This window comes from Typopeltis vanoorti, chromosome 22, assembly GCF_054136105.1.
Source record: "Typopeltis vanoorti isolate ZY-2024b chromosome 22, IOZ_Tvanoo_1.0, whole genome shotgun sequence".
Lineage (NCBI taxonomy): Eukaryota > Metazoa > Arthropoda > Arachnida > Uropygi > Thelyphonidae > Typopeltis > Typopeltis vanoorti.
Genome location: NC_143570.1, coordinates 9,212,652 through 9,232,847, shown reverse-complemented (window position 1 = coordinate 9,232,847; position 20,196 = coordinate 9,212,652). Strand labels below are relative to the sequence as shown.

General features: G+C 34.7%; 1 protein-coding gene across 3 annotated transcripts in view; it reads right to left on the bottom strand.

The window, feature by feature from the left end:
- LOC150094147 (uncharacterized) overlaps window positions 1–20,196 on the bottom strand; it is a 387,756-nt gene that overhangs the window by 272,804 nt on the left and 94,756 nt on the right. For 2 of the 3 annotated variants that reach the window (XM_090412301.1, XM_090412300.1), the window contains one exon: window positions 5,420–5,521. In XM_090412301.1, coding sequence (XP_090268427.1) covers window positions 5,420–5,465 — 46 coding nt within the window. In that variant the 5' untranslated portion in view covers window positions 5,466–5,521. Of the gene's footprint in view, window positions 1–5,419; window positions 5,693–20,196 lie in introns of those variants that run through there. The other variant, XM_090412302.1, reaches the window with a different exon arrangement.

Sequence of the window (20,196 nt, the reverse complement as noted above, 5' to 3'; positions counted from 1 at the left end):
GAGAACAGTCAATGAGTTTAAGGAGTGGTATGATAGACTTTGTGTTTCTTAGGAAGGACCTCCCACGATGAGTTTTTTTTACTCCATGGAGGCCTGACTAATAATAAGCATGCAGCACACTCTCTATTACTGGAAGAGGAGGGGATGCCCTGAGACATGAAAAAACACAGATAATGTGAACATTATATTTTATTGTTTTACAAACATAATGACTTATTTAACTATAGTGGTTCTTATTGCATATTAGTACATATTACTTAACAAGATATCTGTAATTTAAGCTGCATGATGGTAAGAGTTTGCTGGTTACTGTGTGGTATGATAACTAACAGACTCAGTATCCTGGAATAATCAAGGTTTAGTAATAAGACAGTGATCTCTAACAATTTTTGAAACCCCTGCAACCATTATGAACAACCTGTACTTCAATAAAGGTAGAAACTAGCTATCAGTTCCTATAATGGATTGCAATTATGGGAATGCTACGATATCAACCAGGTGTATGCAATACAGTGCATGGTGCAACTACTACACTGGATGAAGCGTTAGAGGTGAGAATGAGGTTGAAGAGCTTTTCTTTTAGGCTTGCACGGTGATCCGAATGCATTTTTGGAAATTATGGAAACAACTACCGTGTTTGAATAAAAACTTTAGTTTAATATTACTAAAATTTTACAATTCGACGTTTTGATCTTTATGTCAAGGTCATCTTCTGGAGCGTACAAATATACACAAGAAACAAGCTATACTACAATCATACTGGTTCGTTAAAGACACTGACTAACCGCTACCACAATTGTTGGCCTGACCTCTGGTGAAAAAATAAAATAAAATAAAAAAAATTTTACATCAACGCTAGAGTCCTATTATTTGTGTTGTCTACTATATACATATATTAACATCATTCCATCCAGTTGGGGTGGAATGGTTTCTAATACTAGCAGATTGGCTAGAGTCCTGACTTATGTTGAATCTTTCATATTAGGTTGGCTGAATGTGTGCCATCCAGATCCTTGGAATTTTCATACCATCTTTATTGTTGATATTTGAGTGGTTTATCAGGATTTCGCAGGATTCTTTAAATTTTCTTTCGCACAAAAACATGGTACGAAAGAAAATTTAAAGAATCCTGCGAAATCCTGATAAACCACCCAAATATCAACAATAAAGATGGTATGAAAATTCCAAGGATCTGGATGGCACACATTCAGCCAATCTAATATGAAAGATTCAACATAAGTCAGGACTCTAGCCAATCTGCTAGTATTAGAAACCATTCCACCCCAACTGGATAGAATGATGTTAATATATGAATATAGTAGACAACACAAATAATAGGACTCTAGCGTTGATGTAAAATTTTTTTATTTTATTTTATTTTATTTTTTCACCAGAGGTCAGGCCAACAATTGTGGTAGCGGTTAGTCAGTGTCTTTAACGAACCAGCATGATTGTAGTATAGCTTGTTTCTTGTGTATATTTGTACGCTCCAGAAGATGACCTTGACATAAAGGTCGAAACGTCGAATTGTAAAATTTTAGTAATATTAAACTAAAGTTTTTATTCAAACACAGTAGTTGTCTCCATAATTTCCAAAAATGCAGGTTGAAGAGCTGTTGCATAATTGAATAATAATTTAGCAATAGGGACAGATGGAATATCAGAAAATATGATAAAGGCATGCTCAGCCGAACTGGCTAGGCTTTTGAGATGTTTGCAAGTTGAGTCAACCTAGGAAAGATACTGCAATGGAAAAAATGTATGATAGTTTTGTTGTACAAAGGTAGTGCAATTTGTCAAACTGTCAATCTATCAGTATCTCTGGCATATTGGTGAAGATTCTAGAAAAGTTGGTAAGAACTCGCATACAGAATTGGGTACACAGACAAACTATGCTGTGCAAAGAATAGAATAAATTTACTAAAAGAGGTCGTGTTTTAGCAATTTTTTCACATTTTATAACAATGTTATGGCCGAATTGTATAAAGGAAATGGATACATTATGATACTGTTGGATTTTGCTAAGGCAATTGATAGGATACCACATGAGAGTCTGTTGCATAAACTACAGAATATGGGGTTTGGAATATAAACTCTTGACTTGGATAAGTGGATAGCTGAAAGTCGGGTATTATAAAAGTGGTATAGGGTGGGTGTGAATCTGCCAGATTTAAGGTGACCAGTAGTGTAGCCCAAGGCTCATTCCTTGGACCATTGTTCAATCTACATATTAATGACATTAGGAAGGATCTAACAGAAGATGTTCAGTTGTTTGCTGATGATGAAAGGTGAGCAGAGCAATCAGGGATGCTACTGATATCCAGCATTCTTACAGAATGGCTTGAATTAGCTGGGAATTTGGGCAAATGAAAATGCCTGTCGTCAGTTCAATGTTAATACGTGTAAAGTTATACAGTTTGGTGTGATGAGTTTCCAATGGCATATTATTTATATTAGCAGGGTTATGCTACAAGAAACTGATGAGGCTAGGGATCTTGGTGTATTGGCAGCTAAGAATTTCAAGTTCAAAGTTCATGTAGCAAAAATTGCAAATACAACTCAGATGATAATTGAGATATTGAAGTGAACCTTGGCATGCAAGGATAAGGACATTATTTTGCCTCTTTACAAGGACTTGATAAGACAGCACCTGGACTACTATGCAGATTTGGTCTCTGGGGTTCCAAGGGGATAAAGAAACTGTGGAAAGGAAGCAAAGAAGAGTTACACAGATTATATCAGGATTATGGAATTTATATTATGAGGACAGACTGTGAGCATGTGGACTACTGTTAATAGGAGAAAGAGGGGGTGATGTGATAGAGGTCTATAAACTTCTTAATGGATGTTATAGGATATTGCCTGAAATTTTTTGTTATATGAAAGATAGGGAGAGAACATAGGGTGCATCCATGGAAGTTAAGTTTCGTTGTAGTTAAGAAACTAACAGAGTAGTAGGTGAGTGGAATAGTTTACCAGTTGAAGTAGTGAGTGCATCTAGTGTGAATGAGTTTAAACAAAAGGTATGACAGCTGGTTTGGATGAATGTACAGCCTCCCTCAACAAATACTTGACTCCTTGGAGGTTCAAAAAAAAAAAAAAATCAGCTAATGCTTTTTTATTCCTGTATAGAGAGTAGGCGAGGCCATTTAGCCCTATCTAACTTTTGGAGACTGAGTGGGCAGTTCAATTTCCACTGGCAGCGAATCAGAGATAGCTGGCCAAAGGCTATCACTAATCAAGCAGCACGCAGTGAAGAGAGACGGCTCAACAAGTGCCACCATCTCGTGGTATTTAATGTCTAAAATAATGTGGGTTCTATGGTCTTTTCTTGAGTTTATGGGATGAAAAACCCGAGTTTCCGGGAGAAAAAACCCGTTTTTCCATGCCAGAGATCGACTAACTGAGGAACTGATCAAAAAAAGGCTTAGAAAAAGCCGACTAGATTCGAAACAAAGTCTTCCTTCATGCAGTCAAGTGCAGTGGTGTGCAAACGCCATATCCACTGAGCTACACATGCTTCTTGGAGGTTTAAGATGATAATCTTAAAAATTAGAAATCTTGCTGCTTCCTGTATGATACCAGGTATTTTGTGTGTGTGTGTGTGTGTGTGTGTGTGTGTGTGTGTGTGTGTGTGTGTGTGTGTGTGTGTGTGTGTGTGTGTGAGAGAGAGAGAAAATGATATCAGGGATCAGTGCGAGCACTTACCACTTGGCAAAAGAAATCCAAAATTCCAATGAAACATTTCTGCTTATTTTTTTTTTTTTTTTTTTTTTTTGTGTGATAGTATTGACTTTTGTGTAACTAGTGGTGCTGCACTTGGAAACACGTAATAACACCATTCCCCATAACACATCTTATGACTCCATGGAGGCCTGAAAATTAATACTAATACTTATGTTGGTACAGTTCCTATCATTTCTAAACTTATTTGAATAAAAGATTTCAGTAACATCATTTTTTTTTTTCAAAAAACCAACAGGAATAACGTAAGAACTGCAATTACAGTTTTCAGATATGAGAAATCAAACATGTTTATTAATGGATTTTATGAACCACCTTAAACATTTATTTGCTCTTATATATTTCATCCTTGTTACAAGCACGTCATCAGGGAGAAAATAAAAGAGATCAGTAAAACAACATTGAAAACTGAATGAGTCAATAATGTATTTGTCAATAACTATCATGGAAAAGAAGTAGTTACAGTATTCAACACTAAATATGAGAATGATCTTATTGAATGGCAGGCAATATCAAGTAGACTGATATGAGCAAATACTGGAATTGGGAAATGAACAATGAGAACATAGTGCTATACAATTAAGTCTGCATTATTATAACAATAGACAATTTACTTCCAAACTGTTATTTATTAGGTATCCAATACCATCAGATCTTGTGACTCCATTTTCTAAGGATTGCCTTTAGTTGCATCAGTCTCCAACTCTTAGTTTCTCTCTTTTCTTAGCAAAACCTTTCTAACTTTTCCTTTCTCACTGCATAACAAAGTGACCATATTATATCATCTTAGATTAATTCTGCTCATATATTCTTGAATGCTAAACAAACTAAGTTTCTTTCTAACTTCTTAATTTTTAATATAATTCTGCCACTGATATCATCTGTTCATGCCCCTTCACCCTCCCATGGGTTTCTGTGGTCTCTAATTGTCAATCGATTCCTTTCTAACACAAATTTCAGAGATCCATCAAATGGTTTGAGCTTATGGATCTGAATCTTGAAATAAATAAATAAATAAATCTAAAAGGATTGTTTTAATTAAGCCAGTACATTTTAAAACCATCAACAATAATAATAATAATACATAAATAAATCATGTAATTCTTTGGCTAGTTTATGTCAAACCCCATTATAATTATCTTCTCTGAAAAAATTTTATTCTTTTTTTTTTGTTTCATTTTAATCAAATTCCTTATAAATTACCTATTTATATGCACCCATGAAAAAAATAATAATTAGAAATAAAAATAATAAGAATCAACTGAGTTATTATGTATTTCAATAATGAAGAATGGAATGTATTTCATTATTTGTAAATAAAGTAAGATAACTATCTCTTGGAAAAATGCTAATAAAAAATTTAGAGAAACAGTTTTACTCCACACTGCAGTAAGAAAATTTCTTCAATTTATTCTATCAAATTTTTCACAGTCTATGCCTTATTCTCAATAACTATTTTGAAAATATTTTTCATGGTATTCCATCCTGATCCCATCTAAAACATAAAATTGAATTTGCAAACAAAAGCTTAAGTTTCATCCTAATACTTTATTTTCGAAAATAATCTATTAAAATATATGGAGAATTTTATTCGCAGTGTAACACATAACATAATAGTAAGAACAATATACACACTAAATAAAATTCTCAGTGGGGTGAGGAGGGGATGACATACCTCTGATATCACTTATCGCTTTACCAAAGAGTGGTGCTGAAGCCATCCTTCATAGTTTCTATCATCACTTAATCAGACTCGATCAATGAAACGGTCCTCTCACTAATACAGAAGAAAACAGTTATCGTAGGTAAATACATGCAGTGGTTCAACGTCAGACAGTTAAGCCATGGTCCCACGTCCTAGAGATGCGGCAGACTGAGGCTTTCTAAGAAAAATCACTGTACAGTGGCGTGGGTAATTTTAGCAACCGCCAGCCAACTGTGATGTAAGATACCACTAGGAACTAGAACGGTGCTCCGAGGCCTTCCCCAAATTTATTACGATCAACAAACAACAGAGAATGGGCCTACCACAAATTCTCGCTGTACTTCAAAGTAACGCATGGTCTGTTTAGCGTTTTAAAATAATGCCAGAAATAGCCAAGGACGCGCGCGCGCACATAAAAAAATTCCAAATTTACATCTGAAGCATTATAATGTTTTAAACAACAAAAATAATCCGAAATGAGGCAGCATATTACTCGGAGAATCTTCAAGTACAGTCTACAGCATTTCCATCGACGTAGGTGGCATTAATTAAAAATAAACAAATAATTATTAAGATTAGGCATCAATAAATTATACAATGTCAATTAGGATAAGCCTTCATTAAATTTTTAAAACGATTTTCTTATTAAAGAATACAGCATTTTACGGTAAAACTAATTCAAGATATAACTGTTTTAAAGTTACAAAGAGCACTGTAAATTACAAGTTTTGCAAAAAGAAAAATTCTTTACATTATATTTTACAAAGAGACATTTTCATTAAATTCAGTACAACAAAAATGTGACATTTTAAGCATTACATCACTCAGACGATTTTTTATGAACTCAGAATGACAATAAAATCTTTAGGTTTAAGTCACCGTTCATTGATTTTATCAAAAATAATATTTTAATACTGCAATCACTTTTTAGGGTAAATAAATAAATACATACATTAATTATTCCTAAGAATTAGGGGATTATATAGCACTGATATAATGCTATATAATAATAATATTACTATATAGCATAATAGATAATACTAAAAAAGAACGGATAATTAACATTAAATAACATATTATTTTAATGTTATTAAAAATGATTATTTAACGTTATCCGTTCATTATACTTTTCAAATATGTATATAGAGAATGTGATGAAAGTAATAAAGGATATCTTGAAGGGGGGGGTAACCAGGTGGAATGCAGGCACATAATGTTTTGTTAATGATATTAGCTGGGAATGAACATGATTTAAAACATTATCTAGAATGCATGGGTGTCTGCAGAAAATTTTCCGGGGGAGGGGGTAAAACTTGGAGACAAATAATTACATCAATATTTTTTTTTTTCACAATTAGATCCGGGGGGGGGGTTCCCCTCCACCTCTGCGGACGTCCATGTTAGGATGTGTAATATTTTATCTGATTATGAACTTACGATAAATGTGGCAAAAAATAAAATAATGCTAACAGTTTCAAAAGAACAAAATAATATAAATAAAATATTGATTAGAGATAAAAACATTGAATAAGTCAAATCAGTAATATATCTCAAGGAAACTATTCAAGATTGTCAATGGCTTAATAAGCCATTGGCCCTCACTTTTCCTAGTAAATTATAGAATAAGAAAAGACATGATAAAAAGCACGAATCTTTATGAAAAAATTGCGATAAATAACTACGACACTTAAAGAATCTCAGTTTGCTTTTATTGGATCAGTTCTAAGTTTTTTTTTTTCTTTTCTTGCTGCAAACTGGAATTCTTTGATGATACTTGAAAGATGTAACTGTTGTGTTTAGCGAATGTAGCAAATTTCGTGCAAATATTAATACAGTTAAGCGCCAGTATATTAACTTTGATTTTTGGCCACCGAAGAACAAGTTTCGTTGGATCCTCAAAAGTTGTCCTTCCCTCCCAAATGATCTTTGCGATAAGAGATCATTAACACAAGGCAAATATATTTAAGGACTATCTAAATTTCAACGGGAATTTCGGAAAAATAAGCATGTCAGAACCCTGGTGAGAGTTAATCTCACCAAGAGGCCATGTCACGTGACCAGTACTTGGAGGGTGCGGTATCTTCAAATAACATCTGGTTATTGTGCTCAAGTCGCTTTTTATTTCTATCGGATGCAAATCAGCCTCTAATTTTTTTTTTTTTTTTTTGGAAGGGGGAAAATGTGGGGGAGAGTACTGACGAAAATCATAGGGAACATCTTGCTCGAGAAGACTGTGATCTTAACTACGTGTTAACTTTTAACATATTTCTTATTTTTAGTAATATAATTAACTACAATTTGTCACTAACATTTGTTTCAAATCTTTATTAACTGTTAGAATTCAAAAATTATAACAAATGAGTTTCTGTTATAGAAATTGAAAATTAAAAAAAAAAAAAGTGCGATTTCTGAGAAGGTAATTAAGCTATTGGTCATTGAGGACCTGGATTCAGAATTAGCAAGAGGGGTTTTACAAAACAGCGTAGAGGTGAAGTTTACGAACCATTAGTATCAATGGTAGATTGTGTTATTACTTTTTTCATCAGGACTGGTATTTATCAGCGCAAGAGACATCTTTGCAAGAGAGATACATTATTTCTTCCACGTGGCAAGACCAACAAGTTATCAATCCCAATGCCGAAAATATGATGATAATGCCAATATAGCACGGCATGATTCATACGTATGCAGAACATGAGTGAGTTCGAATGTAAAACATTTGGTTTAAAAACAAAATCAAAATAAGTCGAAAATTCGAAAAAGCAATGAACTGAATGATATATACAACTTTTCAGTAGGTAGCATTTAGAACATTCTTAAGAAGTGTTTTGAATACTCCCCAGAGTTTAGAGATTGAATAAGTGTTTTGAATAGCAAACCTTATGCAACCCTGAATGGGAACGCTATATGACAAGATTAGATTATCATCCTATCAGACAAAACACAAGACGAATTTATGAACAAAATAAAATAATAAGAAATTTTAACAATTTAGGCTTATAAACATATGTTTGAAATAAAAATTGTAATCGGCGATTTTTGAAAAAACTGTATACAATATAAAACTTTTCAATAATAATTTTAACAATGATTACCATTAATGTCCTGAACACCACCTTATCGATTTAGTGAAAAATGTTTATTAATAAAAAGCATGAATCCTGCAAAATATCAAATAAGAAAATTGTTTTTCTTTTATTTGTATTTTCAGGGGCACGCCAAGGGTATTTGCCGCCCGAGTGCAAACTTTTATCTGCAGCCCCTAAATTGAATCGAATCTTGGGATCCTGTTATTGTCCAATTTCCACTATTTTGCATTGTATAATCTGTATAAACTGCATTGTATAATCCATATTAGATATTAGCTACATAAAATGTCGCCCTATCAATGTGCTGCCCGGGTGCGGTGTGAACTTGTCTAATTCGATGCGGAAAGCTGATCAACTGTTTCGATATTTTTAAGCACCTAAGGAATGATTTTTATTTTATTTTATTTATTTTTCATCAAAAGAGATAAAGTTTAGAATACGAAAAATAAAATGACATTAGATGTTTTAAAATTAATACATCCCGAGCATCTATTATTCATACCATTTATTACTAATCGTGCATTTGTTATTTTATTTTATTATTTTTTTAATTTTATTTATTTATTTATTTTTTGAATGGGATGAAAATTATATATTCATAACCAAAATTATAAAAACTGACTGAAATATCTTTTTAAGAAATCAATATTAAATCTCAAGTTAAAAATATATTTTGCCACAACAAAGTGATTGAATACACAGATTTCACATGGTCCAAACTTGCTGCTAGACTTACTTCACATCATACCAAAGGGAATGCATTATAATACAGCAGTTAAAATGAAGTAAAATTATGAGCAATTAAAAATAAAAATACGCTACATAGATGGAGTGTAATTTGCTGATTTTAGCTAAATATATATATTATGGATGTGCTCGAATTATTATCCTTCGTTAATGAAAATATATATCAAAATGTAATACTAAAATCGTGAGGGGATTAGAGTATGGCTCACAGAATTTACATTACATTAATTCAGTTTTGTAGTTTTCTATGCCCAAGTTCTTCAGAGACCAAGCAATTATCTGATATTCGCGGGTACGTTTCCCCTATGATCCCAAATAAAAATAAAGAATTCGAAATTGACAAAACAGAATAAATGGAAGTAAAAGGATAAAATGAATGACCTGACAGTCAATTCAAAGTACATAATGAGATTAACAGAAACGTGGAGTCGTGAAAAATGGTGGAAATTGGACAATAGCAGGATCCCAAGATTCGATTCGATTTATTCCATCTCTGTATATATTATAACCCATCTTCCAGTTCGACTAAACAACAGACACACACAAAACAGAACTTCTAGAGCACAGTATAGAATGAAAAATTCTCATCATTGGTTAGCATAATAATGATTCAACTATTGTCATTTGACGTGATTTGACAACTACTGTCATTGATTTGTTTTAATCAAATTTGACTGTAATGTGGGTTTCTCAACCCATATTAGAGTTCTGGTCAAGAAGAGAGAATTTAACTTCGTGTTTTTTGTGAACAGCTGCAGGATGGGGTCCTTAGGGAATACTACGTGAGGAAGGCTGTCCCACAGGGCAGATCTGGATGAAATGAAAGGGAAGAAAAGATCAGTTTGGTGCGTCTGAAGTCAAACAATCGATACACAGCAGCTGCTTACATTTTTAACAGAACAACAAGAAGAAATTCCATCCCATCATTTTTAAGGAATGATGAAAGCCACTTCTATAGAACAGCCATAAAAATATCTATAAATGTGAGAAAGTAGTAAGAATAAAGAAGGTTACTATAAACCAATAAAAAAAAAAGCAGCAGTGTGGAAATCACCTGGAGGATACAGCAAATGAGTGGGGTTTATCAGATGCTGTATAAAATTACATGAGGGGGAAGCTATTTTGGATGCATTGGGATCACTGGTGCTTGATGATGTTAATTAGGCTGTAGTGATACACTGTGGTCATAAAAGGTGCAGTGAAGCGGAACTGGAGAAATCACTTGAGGTTGTGGATAATGTACCCGCTCTTCAACCAGCAGGCTGTAAGTGTAAATCCTACTGTAGATATAAATGTTTGTGAATATCTTTACCTGAGACCACATCCCACTTATTGGAGGCCTGAAGTAGCTTGAAAAAATAAGGGTTATTATCAAACTTTACATAATCTGGATAATTCATCTAGTACTAATGCGAATAAACTATAGGTTTGGAATCTTTCATAATGAGATTTACATAAAAAAGTCTCCCTTAAAAATGCGTTTGATGAAAAAAAATTATATCCGTTTTTTTCTTTAAAGTCAGGTCTAATTGAACTTTATCGAGATTGCAATATTTTCCCCCATAAAGTAAAAATTCAAACAAAAATCACACTACTGAAATACCATTACATGCAACAGTCAAAACGCATCCATGAAACTGAGGTTTCCTTGCTCTGATTTCCAGCGATATATGATAACCGCTCTCTCGTGACAATTGAACAAAATAAGTTACTCCTCTTAATACATAATCCAGAATGTGAAAAGCTGACAGTTTTACTTTGTTTAGCATCTGAAGACGATCCCCACGAAACGGCCAGCACACCGTCATGCTAGTAGCTTAGTATATACGAGGGTGGTCTGAAAAGTTCTCAACCTCGACCACAGATGGCAACACTATCGGCCCATTTTTTTTTCTAAGTTGGTACATCTGTCATAAGCATCCATGTGAAACTGAAAGTCATTCTATCAAGTAGTTTGTTTTATACAGCCGTCTGAAGCAAAAGTGTTGTCTGTATCCCATGAAACGGATAAAATTGAGTATCGTGCGGTAATAAAATTTTTTTGTAAACGGTTTAACGTCAAAAGAAATTCATTCGAAGTTCACAAACGTTTCTGGGTACACTTCTCCTTCGTTTTCGACAATTAAGAAATGGGATGCGAGTTTAAACGTGGCCGTATCAGTCTTGAAGATGATCCACTTCAAGGACGTTCAAAAAGTGTAACAACCAACACCAGAAATCATTGATCAAGTGTACGATATGGTATTGGATGACCGGTGAGTCAAAGTGCGTGACATTGCTGGGACTATAGGCATTTCAAAAGAACATGTAGGATATATTTTGCATGAAGAATTGCAAATGAAAAAGCTTTGCGCAAGATCGCTGCTGTGCTTGCACACTGCAGATCAATAGCGCACTCGCATGAAAATCTCTGAACAGTGCTTGGAGCGTTTTAACAAGAATAAAACTGATTTTGTGCGTCGATTTATTACTATGAATGAGACTTGGATTCACCATTACACAGTGGACAGAAGCCGGTTGTTCAGCGCCAAACACAAAGTCGGTTCCAGCAGGGGGAAAGGTCATGGCATCGATGTTTTGGGATGCTAAAGACATTTTGTTTATTAATTATCTTGAAAAGGGTAAAACAATAACCGGGGTAAAACATTATTCCGATCTTTTAAACATAGTAGACGAAAAAATTCGTGAGAAAAGACCCGGTTTGCAGAAGAAAAATATCATCTTTCATCAGGACAATACACCTGTCCACAAAGGTGTTTTGGCAATGAGAAAATTAAGGGATCTGCACTATGAATTGTTGGAACATCCACCCTATTCCCCAGATTTGGCTCCCTCTGACTTCTGTCTCTTCTCCCAAAAAAAACTAAAACTCTTCCTCGCGGATCAGCGTTTTTCTTCGAATCAAGAGCTGATTGCAGCTGTAGAGGGGTATTTTGCAGATCTTACTGAGAACCACTACAGGGACGGGATAATTGGAGAGTATTGCTGGTATAACTGTATCAGTCTTAAGGGAGATTATGTTGATAAACACAAATAATTTTGAAATTATAAATTTTTTTTCATTGTTAGGCCGAGAACCTTTCAGACCACCCTTGTATGTATTCCATACGTATTTTTTTATTCTTCTAACTGTTTAAGGTTGCAATTTTTTTAAAATTCCTAATCTTTCAAAACTTGTTGTTTAATTTATTAATTATATCTCCGCTATTAGTTCCATCCATGCTTTGTTTTCAGCTACTGAGTATATATATATCGCTATGTTCACATATTTGTTCTTCATCCTCAAGTTTTTCTTACCATACGTTTGTCGGTTCAATCAACTTCGGCTCCGAACATCACGTCATCCCCATCTTCTTAAAAGTACATATCCAAGTATGAATCTAAATAATTTCAATATAATTTGGAAAAAAAAATTGATTTTAATTACAACTAAACTTAACCTTAAAGTTAGAATATAAGGAGCAGCTCCATCATATTCTAAAGACCCGTTAGGATGCATAATTTAACATAGGATACTTTATTTATACTTTTCAAGATGTAAGATTAGAAATGTTAGTTAATATGCATCTTTTAAAAGAATTTTAAGAATGTGGATTCGAGACGATGTCTGGAATGGGTTGACTGGATGAAAAAAAAGTTTGAGAACTGGTACAAAGTGCTATGCTGTACTGATAAACGTGTGGATTCTCTCCCCCCCCCCCCCGTCAGGGACAAGCACAACAAATTAGATATTACAAGTTCTCCTATTCACTGTTACACACAATGAAACAAAATGGCCAACTCATATAAATGAAACAGTCGTACTAGCATCTCTAAAAACCCGTAGTAATGTGGTTTCCCAGTAAATCACGCTGACCTTGTTTGCAATGCATCTTCAAATCGTCATGATATGAGGTTAATGCCTGTTGGGCTATGACAATGACAATTCGCCATTAAAAACCATTTGCGGAACAGAATCTCTCTAAAAGGAGAGGGGTTTCAATTTGATGCCATTTCTCGTGAGTTTACTGGAAATATTAAACGTGGCAGACATGGCATACGCTCTTATCGCCTCAGCTAATGCGTGAGAAATATGTTTAAAAAAATCAGAGAGTAATCTATATTTAAATTCAATTTAATTTATCCATAAAAAAAGTGCTCCTCTACCAATATTGTTATAATCAATGCAGAAAACAGTGACATGGCATTTTTACCTGAATGCTTGAAAATCCTGGCATGAATCCCAGTTATGAGAGCATCTCAATGGGAAACGGTGATGCATTAGATCCGTCTACTAATGGCGCCAACTTTTTAAGGTTGATTCATGCACTCACAGTAAAATGTACTTATTATGCCGTAATGCAAATACTACGTATTTTGTATAATTCAGATATTTAGAATTAACAATTATGTACATATATGTACATAATTGTTAATCTACAGTCTTATCCCGTATTATTTATTTTTGTGACTCAGGTTCTCATAGTTATCACATCAAGACTACCAGTTGTTAACTATAGAATCACACGTGTACCATAGTAAAAATTAATTTATTATTATACAAGGAATACTAGTTGGTATGACACATCTTGTCAAACTGTGCATTACTGTAATGCAGATCATCTACACAAGAAAGTAGAGTTTCTGGGGAAATCACTGATCTTCCAAAAAAACAAGTTATATAAGAATATTTGTCTTAAGCTTTTCACGTACCATTGAAGTTCTTTAGCTGTGGACTTCACAACCGCGACCGTCTCGAGGATAAGGGGATTGGCCGTATGCCTCCCGGTGTGTCTTATGTCTGTCAATTCATGTGTTCACGGGGCCGGTTTGAGGGACGAAAAACCCGCGTTTCGGAGAGGAAACCCTACCTCCGACTGGCTAACTCCCCTTTAGACTAAGAGAAAGGATTCTCACGTCATGCATGGGAATCGAACCCGGGTCTTTTCGACCAAAAGGCTTCGTCTATACCGACTGAGCTGCGGAAGCTCTCATATAAGAATATTTATATAGATTTAATTTAAAAGAAAAAGAAACGTTTTGTTCTTAAATTTTTAAAAGCCGAATTTTTTTAAAATTTAAATTATATAAGTGTATTAAAAGTTTTGTAGTGAAAAATCTTTTTTCGTATGTAGGTCGTGTCCTTATAATGTGATGGAGGAACCTTATGTGCTCATCGCTTACCAAGTTCAAGTTAGTCGGGAAAAAATTCAGATGTGATCAAGTAAATGCACTTTTACCTACAATATAATCTTTTAACTACAGTTTATAAGATCTCGTTCACAATATCAAGAAAAACAGGTTTTCTTGCGGTGCCAAGGAAACGTTTTTTTTCTGAATTTATTGAAATCTCATACTCATTTTTCTGCTCTGGCAATCTCTTTTCACTAAAACTTCAATATTAAAAATTTTAGTGCGATGTTAATGTGATTTTCTGTAAACACTGGTGAGTAACGAAGGAAGAAAAAAAAATTTCATTTGTTATGAGCGCGCCAAAATATATAATTAGTAAAAATCATACAAAATAATCAATGGAACATTACCCTTAGGGTTCGTATTCCATTAACTAAGTTCCTACATTAGGGAATATATAGATAGATTATTAATGCAAAAGTTAATTTAAAATTATGTTAAATTTGATGGAGTTGTAGCAAAATCTGCGAACTCTCTGATATAGTAGTGAGGAGAAATAAATGCTTTTAAATTCTAAAAATCAAAGGAGCAAAATTATCTAAACCCATGTAGCCTCCAAATCCAAAGGAAATTTCTCAATGCGCAGTATACTCATCGTCTTAAACCAAGGTAGTAACGCACTTCTGAAAGAATCTGATGTACAAATCGCGTTTGCACGTGAAGATTTGCCAAGTAATGACGTACTAGAACGCGAGATGTGTCATTGAACTGACTCAGTGATCTTGAAGAACGCGCTTAAAATAGCAGCACGCTTTTGTTTTTTCTCCAGTATCGTTTTGTGAGTCAACATCCGTTCACTTACTCTATGAGCAGAGCTAAAAGAAAAGTTGCTCTGTACAAAACAGTTCTCAAGGGTGTCACAAATCTCAAATGCGTGTTGTCACAGTCGGAAGAAGCAAAAAAATTTCTTTCAGAGTTCATGTTACACTATTCGTGTAATGTATTCAAACAAAAGTTCATTCGAAACTTTTTTTCCGTTGTACAAATCGTTTCTTAGAAAGTGTTTCAAGGCATCTCAACACACGCACGCACACATACATATTATTACGTTAATTTTGTCAGTTTCAAAACCTAAAATATTGTATAGAAAAGAAAAATTTCCAGATGCACCAATATTTTTAAAAAATAAATAAAGAGGAAAAAGGCAATCGAAGACTAAATCATCACTTAAATAGAATGGCAAATAGACTGATTTGGAAGAGGGGAAAAAAACAGAAATCAGTCAAATCTTTATATATTCATTTATTTAGTGTCAATCCCATCGACTAAAGGTTGTAAACCTATAGCACATTTTAATAGTGTAGGAAGGGGTAGGCAAACATTTTCTGAGAAGGGCCAGACAGAATATTTTAGGCTTCGCAGATCGAGGATATCATGTACTTATAAGTACATGAAGAAAAAAAAATTACACATTTCAATTAACAAAACAAAATATTATTGTGCATAGTTCGATAACAATCCACACTCCACTGTTCGTTAAAAATATGTGACATTCAGAGTGAACTTTTCTCTTCATTTATTGTGACATGACTACTAGTCATGTCACAATAGTCGAACCCACAGCCTGTAGTTCCTCTCGACTAACTAAGAAACCTGTGCAGATAATGTTGGAATGTTTGTTACTGCTGAAGCGACTAAGACTATGACGCCAACCACTGTCAGTTAAAACTTGCGTGTGTTTTGATCCTTTTGAAGGATGAAAAATCATAATTTCTGAGAGGAAAAACTCTGCTCTTTCCATATGAGACCAGCAACTCACCTTCAACTGAAACGTTTTTATAATAGATGAGATTTAACCAAAAAGCATACCGACGGAGTGTTGGACTGTGTAAGAACTATCATATCTAGTACCTAGGAGAACAGACTCTAAGAAATGATAATGCACCAATTAAAGCAGCCAAGCAAACACACCGGGTTTAAACTACAGCGACATCAATATTCTGTTCGTCATGACGTTTAAACATGTAATATTATTATAAGCGTATTATTAAAAGAAGGATATATATCCCTCTCTTTTTTCTTTTTCTTTTTTTTTTCATTTCCTTGCAAGCGTTTTTTAAGCAGGGTTCAGCCAGTTGGCTACGTCACGCTTATCACTTATAAATAGAATGCCACTTCAACAAAGCTAGGCTGGTTGGTACCGCTGGAGAATGATATACAGGTCAACTAAACTTACGTCAGACTGATATTAGCGAATTCGGCTATTTATTAAGAGAGCTGAAGTTATTAACATGGACAGCTAACTTACAACATAATCACTATAATTTAGTGAAAATTTTTAAATATTCATCACAATATTTTATTTATTTATTCGTATGGAGTTTTCTCCCTTTTTCTCCCCCGTCCCTATTGGGGCGAGTTGATCCCCCTCATGGGGGAGTTAGGTATTTATCGATGTAGATCCGTGTGCGTGTGTTCACGGGGCCGGTTTGCCTGCTTGCGGGCGGAAAGAACCCTACTGTCCGCGCCCAAGACCGGCTAACTTGGCTATGGCTGAGGAAGATCCTCAAATTCCTCACGTCTTCGACGGGAATCGAACTGGGACACTCCTTCCCCAGTCATATGGTTGCTTCAAATTCCTGTAAATTCAAAGGAGAGGTACTGATACGAATCTGAACATGAAATAGTAATTGTAATAGTAATTAGGTCATCATAATATCTGGTGCACTCCATGAGGTTACAGCAGAAAATGATAAATGATGATGTAAATTAATTCCTTTATGCGAATATGTATGAGAATTTAGGCTTGTGTTGATTATACATGAGGTTTTATGTGCTGGATACAACCCAGTACAGAAGGAGCCTCCATAGCTCAGTCAGTATGAACGACTGGGTTCGAGTCCCGTCTAGGATGAGAACTCGAAAGGTAGTGTCGAATGAAGGTAAATTATCAGCCTGTTTCCAACGGACAGCACAGTTCCCCTCCCGGAAACGAGTTTTTCATCTCGCAAAACAGGCAAACCGGTTAGTAGAATAAACCCAGTTACAAGACAATAAATATACTGTACTAGCCTAGTTAATCTTAGCTGCTTCGTCCGTAATTTCAATCCCCTCCCCCACCCAACGTTCAATGCAGCAGATAAAGAAGTATGCATTCCTGGTTGGTCGAATGTCTGGAAAGTGCCAAGAGAACGGGTGTTTTCTGGACGCAGGCTTTGTCTCCCAAGGTAGCAAGAAATTTTTTTTTTTCTAAGTATTTAGGTTGCAGACAATTTCATTGCTGGTATGAGATGACTACCACCGCACTGCTTTTCAAGGGCCCATAGTGGCTAGTTAAGTACCAAGTTTGTTCTCTAGAGGGGGATCCTCCCGGATCATAACACCCTTAGCTCGCTTTACAGAGTACCAATTAGGTTTACAGCACTTCATAGATAGGATTCACATGGGGGGGGGGATGTATTTCTCCCCTAATTATCGAGACATTCTCGGGTAGTCTTTCATTTTTCTGCCATGACTTCTTTTCAGCGATGTAGTTTCCCCCCCCCCCGCAGTTAGTTTTCCATCTCACTGCCAAACGAACACCATCATACTTGCCTTTAATATAATATAATATAATATTAATGTCATTAAACAAAGATTATGAAGTAAAATTTGGTATTGCCAATATCCAGGAATTACAAATATTTTCCCAACTTTTTCATCCAGGAACTTGATACTTCCTTATTTACGCTAACGCGTAGACCACACTTACTTGACAGGTTACAAAAATTAAACAAACCATTAATCACGAGCATTTTAATTTTTATGTTCTAAAATCCTTTACTAATAAAGTTGCCCTCAAATCGAGCGATTTTTTTTTCTTTTCGATGCGCTTCCACACGCATATCTACTACTGCCGTGTTGATGTACTGATGCATTTCAGACCTGACAGTATCTTTAGTATCTGTATATCATGTATTGTGTGTGTGTACGTATTTTTTTAAATTATGAATTATTAATAACCATAACAGATGCAACGCTGAAAAATATAAATTTAAGAATAGCTAAGACTGCGTGTGTTATAAAAGTTTAAAAAAAAAAAAGTAAAAATATTTTGGGTATTTTTTTTCATAAAAATTAAGTGAAAAAAAAAATTCCATCGGAATTTTGGGGAATTGGTAACCTTGATTAAGAAGCAATTTAAACATTTTATTCGTAACACTTTCGTAAACATTGGTAACACTTCAGATTATCTAAAATTCATTCGACACCAATTTGTGTTCCGCGTGCGGCTGTGTGTGCTAAGATGTCCCATGGGTAGGAAAATAGTCGTTTCTGATATATAATCAGAAGGAAGGATCGAGTTGCGATTAATAGTCGCAGGCAACATGAAATCAGTGGTCCCTGGTTGCTTCCTATCTCCGCAGAAAGCAGTATACTCTATTGCATGTGCTCCTTGGCCTGTTTTTTTCATTTTGAGGTATAAAAAATCGTCTCCGCATGAGATCGGCTTATTTACCTTCCGTTGAAATACCCTTAAAAATAAGTACCTAATTACTTTTTATTATTATTATTATTTGGGGGTTTTGCCATGAAGGAAGAACCTCCAATGTTACCGTGTCAAAACCTTATTCAATTTTTTTCCCCTCAATATACAGCATGCTAAGTAGCATTCACATTCAAAATTTTAGTACCAACTGCAGTATTCGGAGGAGGTTCAATAATAAACATATCAGACTTAAAAAAAAATTTTTTTTTTCTTGCTCATTTTCTTGTTAAGGTTTAGCGCCAAGCTAGTTAGTCGAGTGGTCAGCGTACTTACTCTACAAGTAGCAGATTCGAATTCCAGCCTAGAATCGTATTTCGGTAGGAGATAATTTTACAGCCCAGCGCGAAACCACCATCCACTTTACTGGGGGGTTTGAAAAAACGTTTTCCATGTTTTGACTCTAGGATAGGATTTGCAGATTATATAAGAAAAAAAATGTTTAAAAAACGCTCAGCTCACCCACAGTACCAAATAGGTGGTGTGTCGTGTTGTATGGACATTTCTTTTATCGATTTGTATTGATACATAAAGATTTAATTTTATAACGCGAGAGTCACCTGCTTGCCCGAGGGTATAACTTCAGAGAGCACCAAAATATTTGGTTTGTTTGTCCCCTACCCCTTTCCCTGGACAACTGTGATTCATTTGGCTAAACTAATGCAGTTTAGCCAAACTAATAAACCTATAATTCCATCCAAGTCAGCAAAATTGATAGTTTTCTAATGACACTGCCGATGGGTCCCTTGGCAGTATCTTGAAACCTTAATAAACTGTTCGCAGCAGTGAACCCCTCCTCTCATATAATGTGTGTGTGATTCCCACTCACAAAAGGTCGTAAGCCAGTTTTTTGGATCATGCCCCACCTCAACGCCTCAAAGATGTTAATGCCCCCTCTGGAGTAATAGTTAGCCAAGTTCTGAAAAAGTATAATATAAACAGGTACTTTAAATAAAAAAGGAACATAGGTCAAACTATTTTTAATCTGACTTTCTTCAAATGAATAAAAATTTTATATTACACTTTGTATATTAGAAAACATAAATCGAACTCAACTCGGGAAAATAAAATCCAAGTTAATGCGATCCTTGAGCATGATGTCTGCTGCAAAGAGTTTTTATTTGAGGTACTAATTTAGTCAATTTCGATATCAAATCCCCACTGTCATCCAGATGATTTCTTTTTTTCAGTAACAAGTTATTTACAGCACTAAAGCCACATTCAACTACGAGAAGGGCAACTAATTTTTTGCAAAACTAGTTGAATTTCGGTAT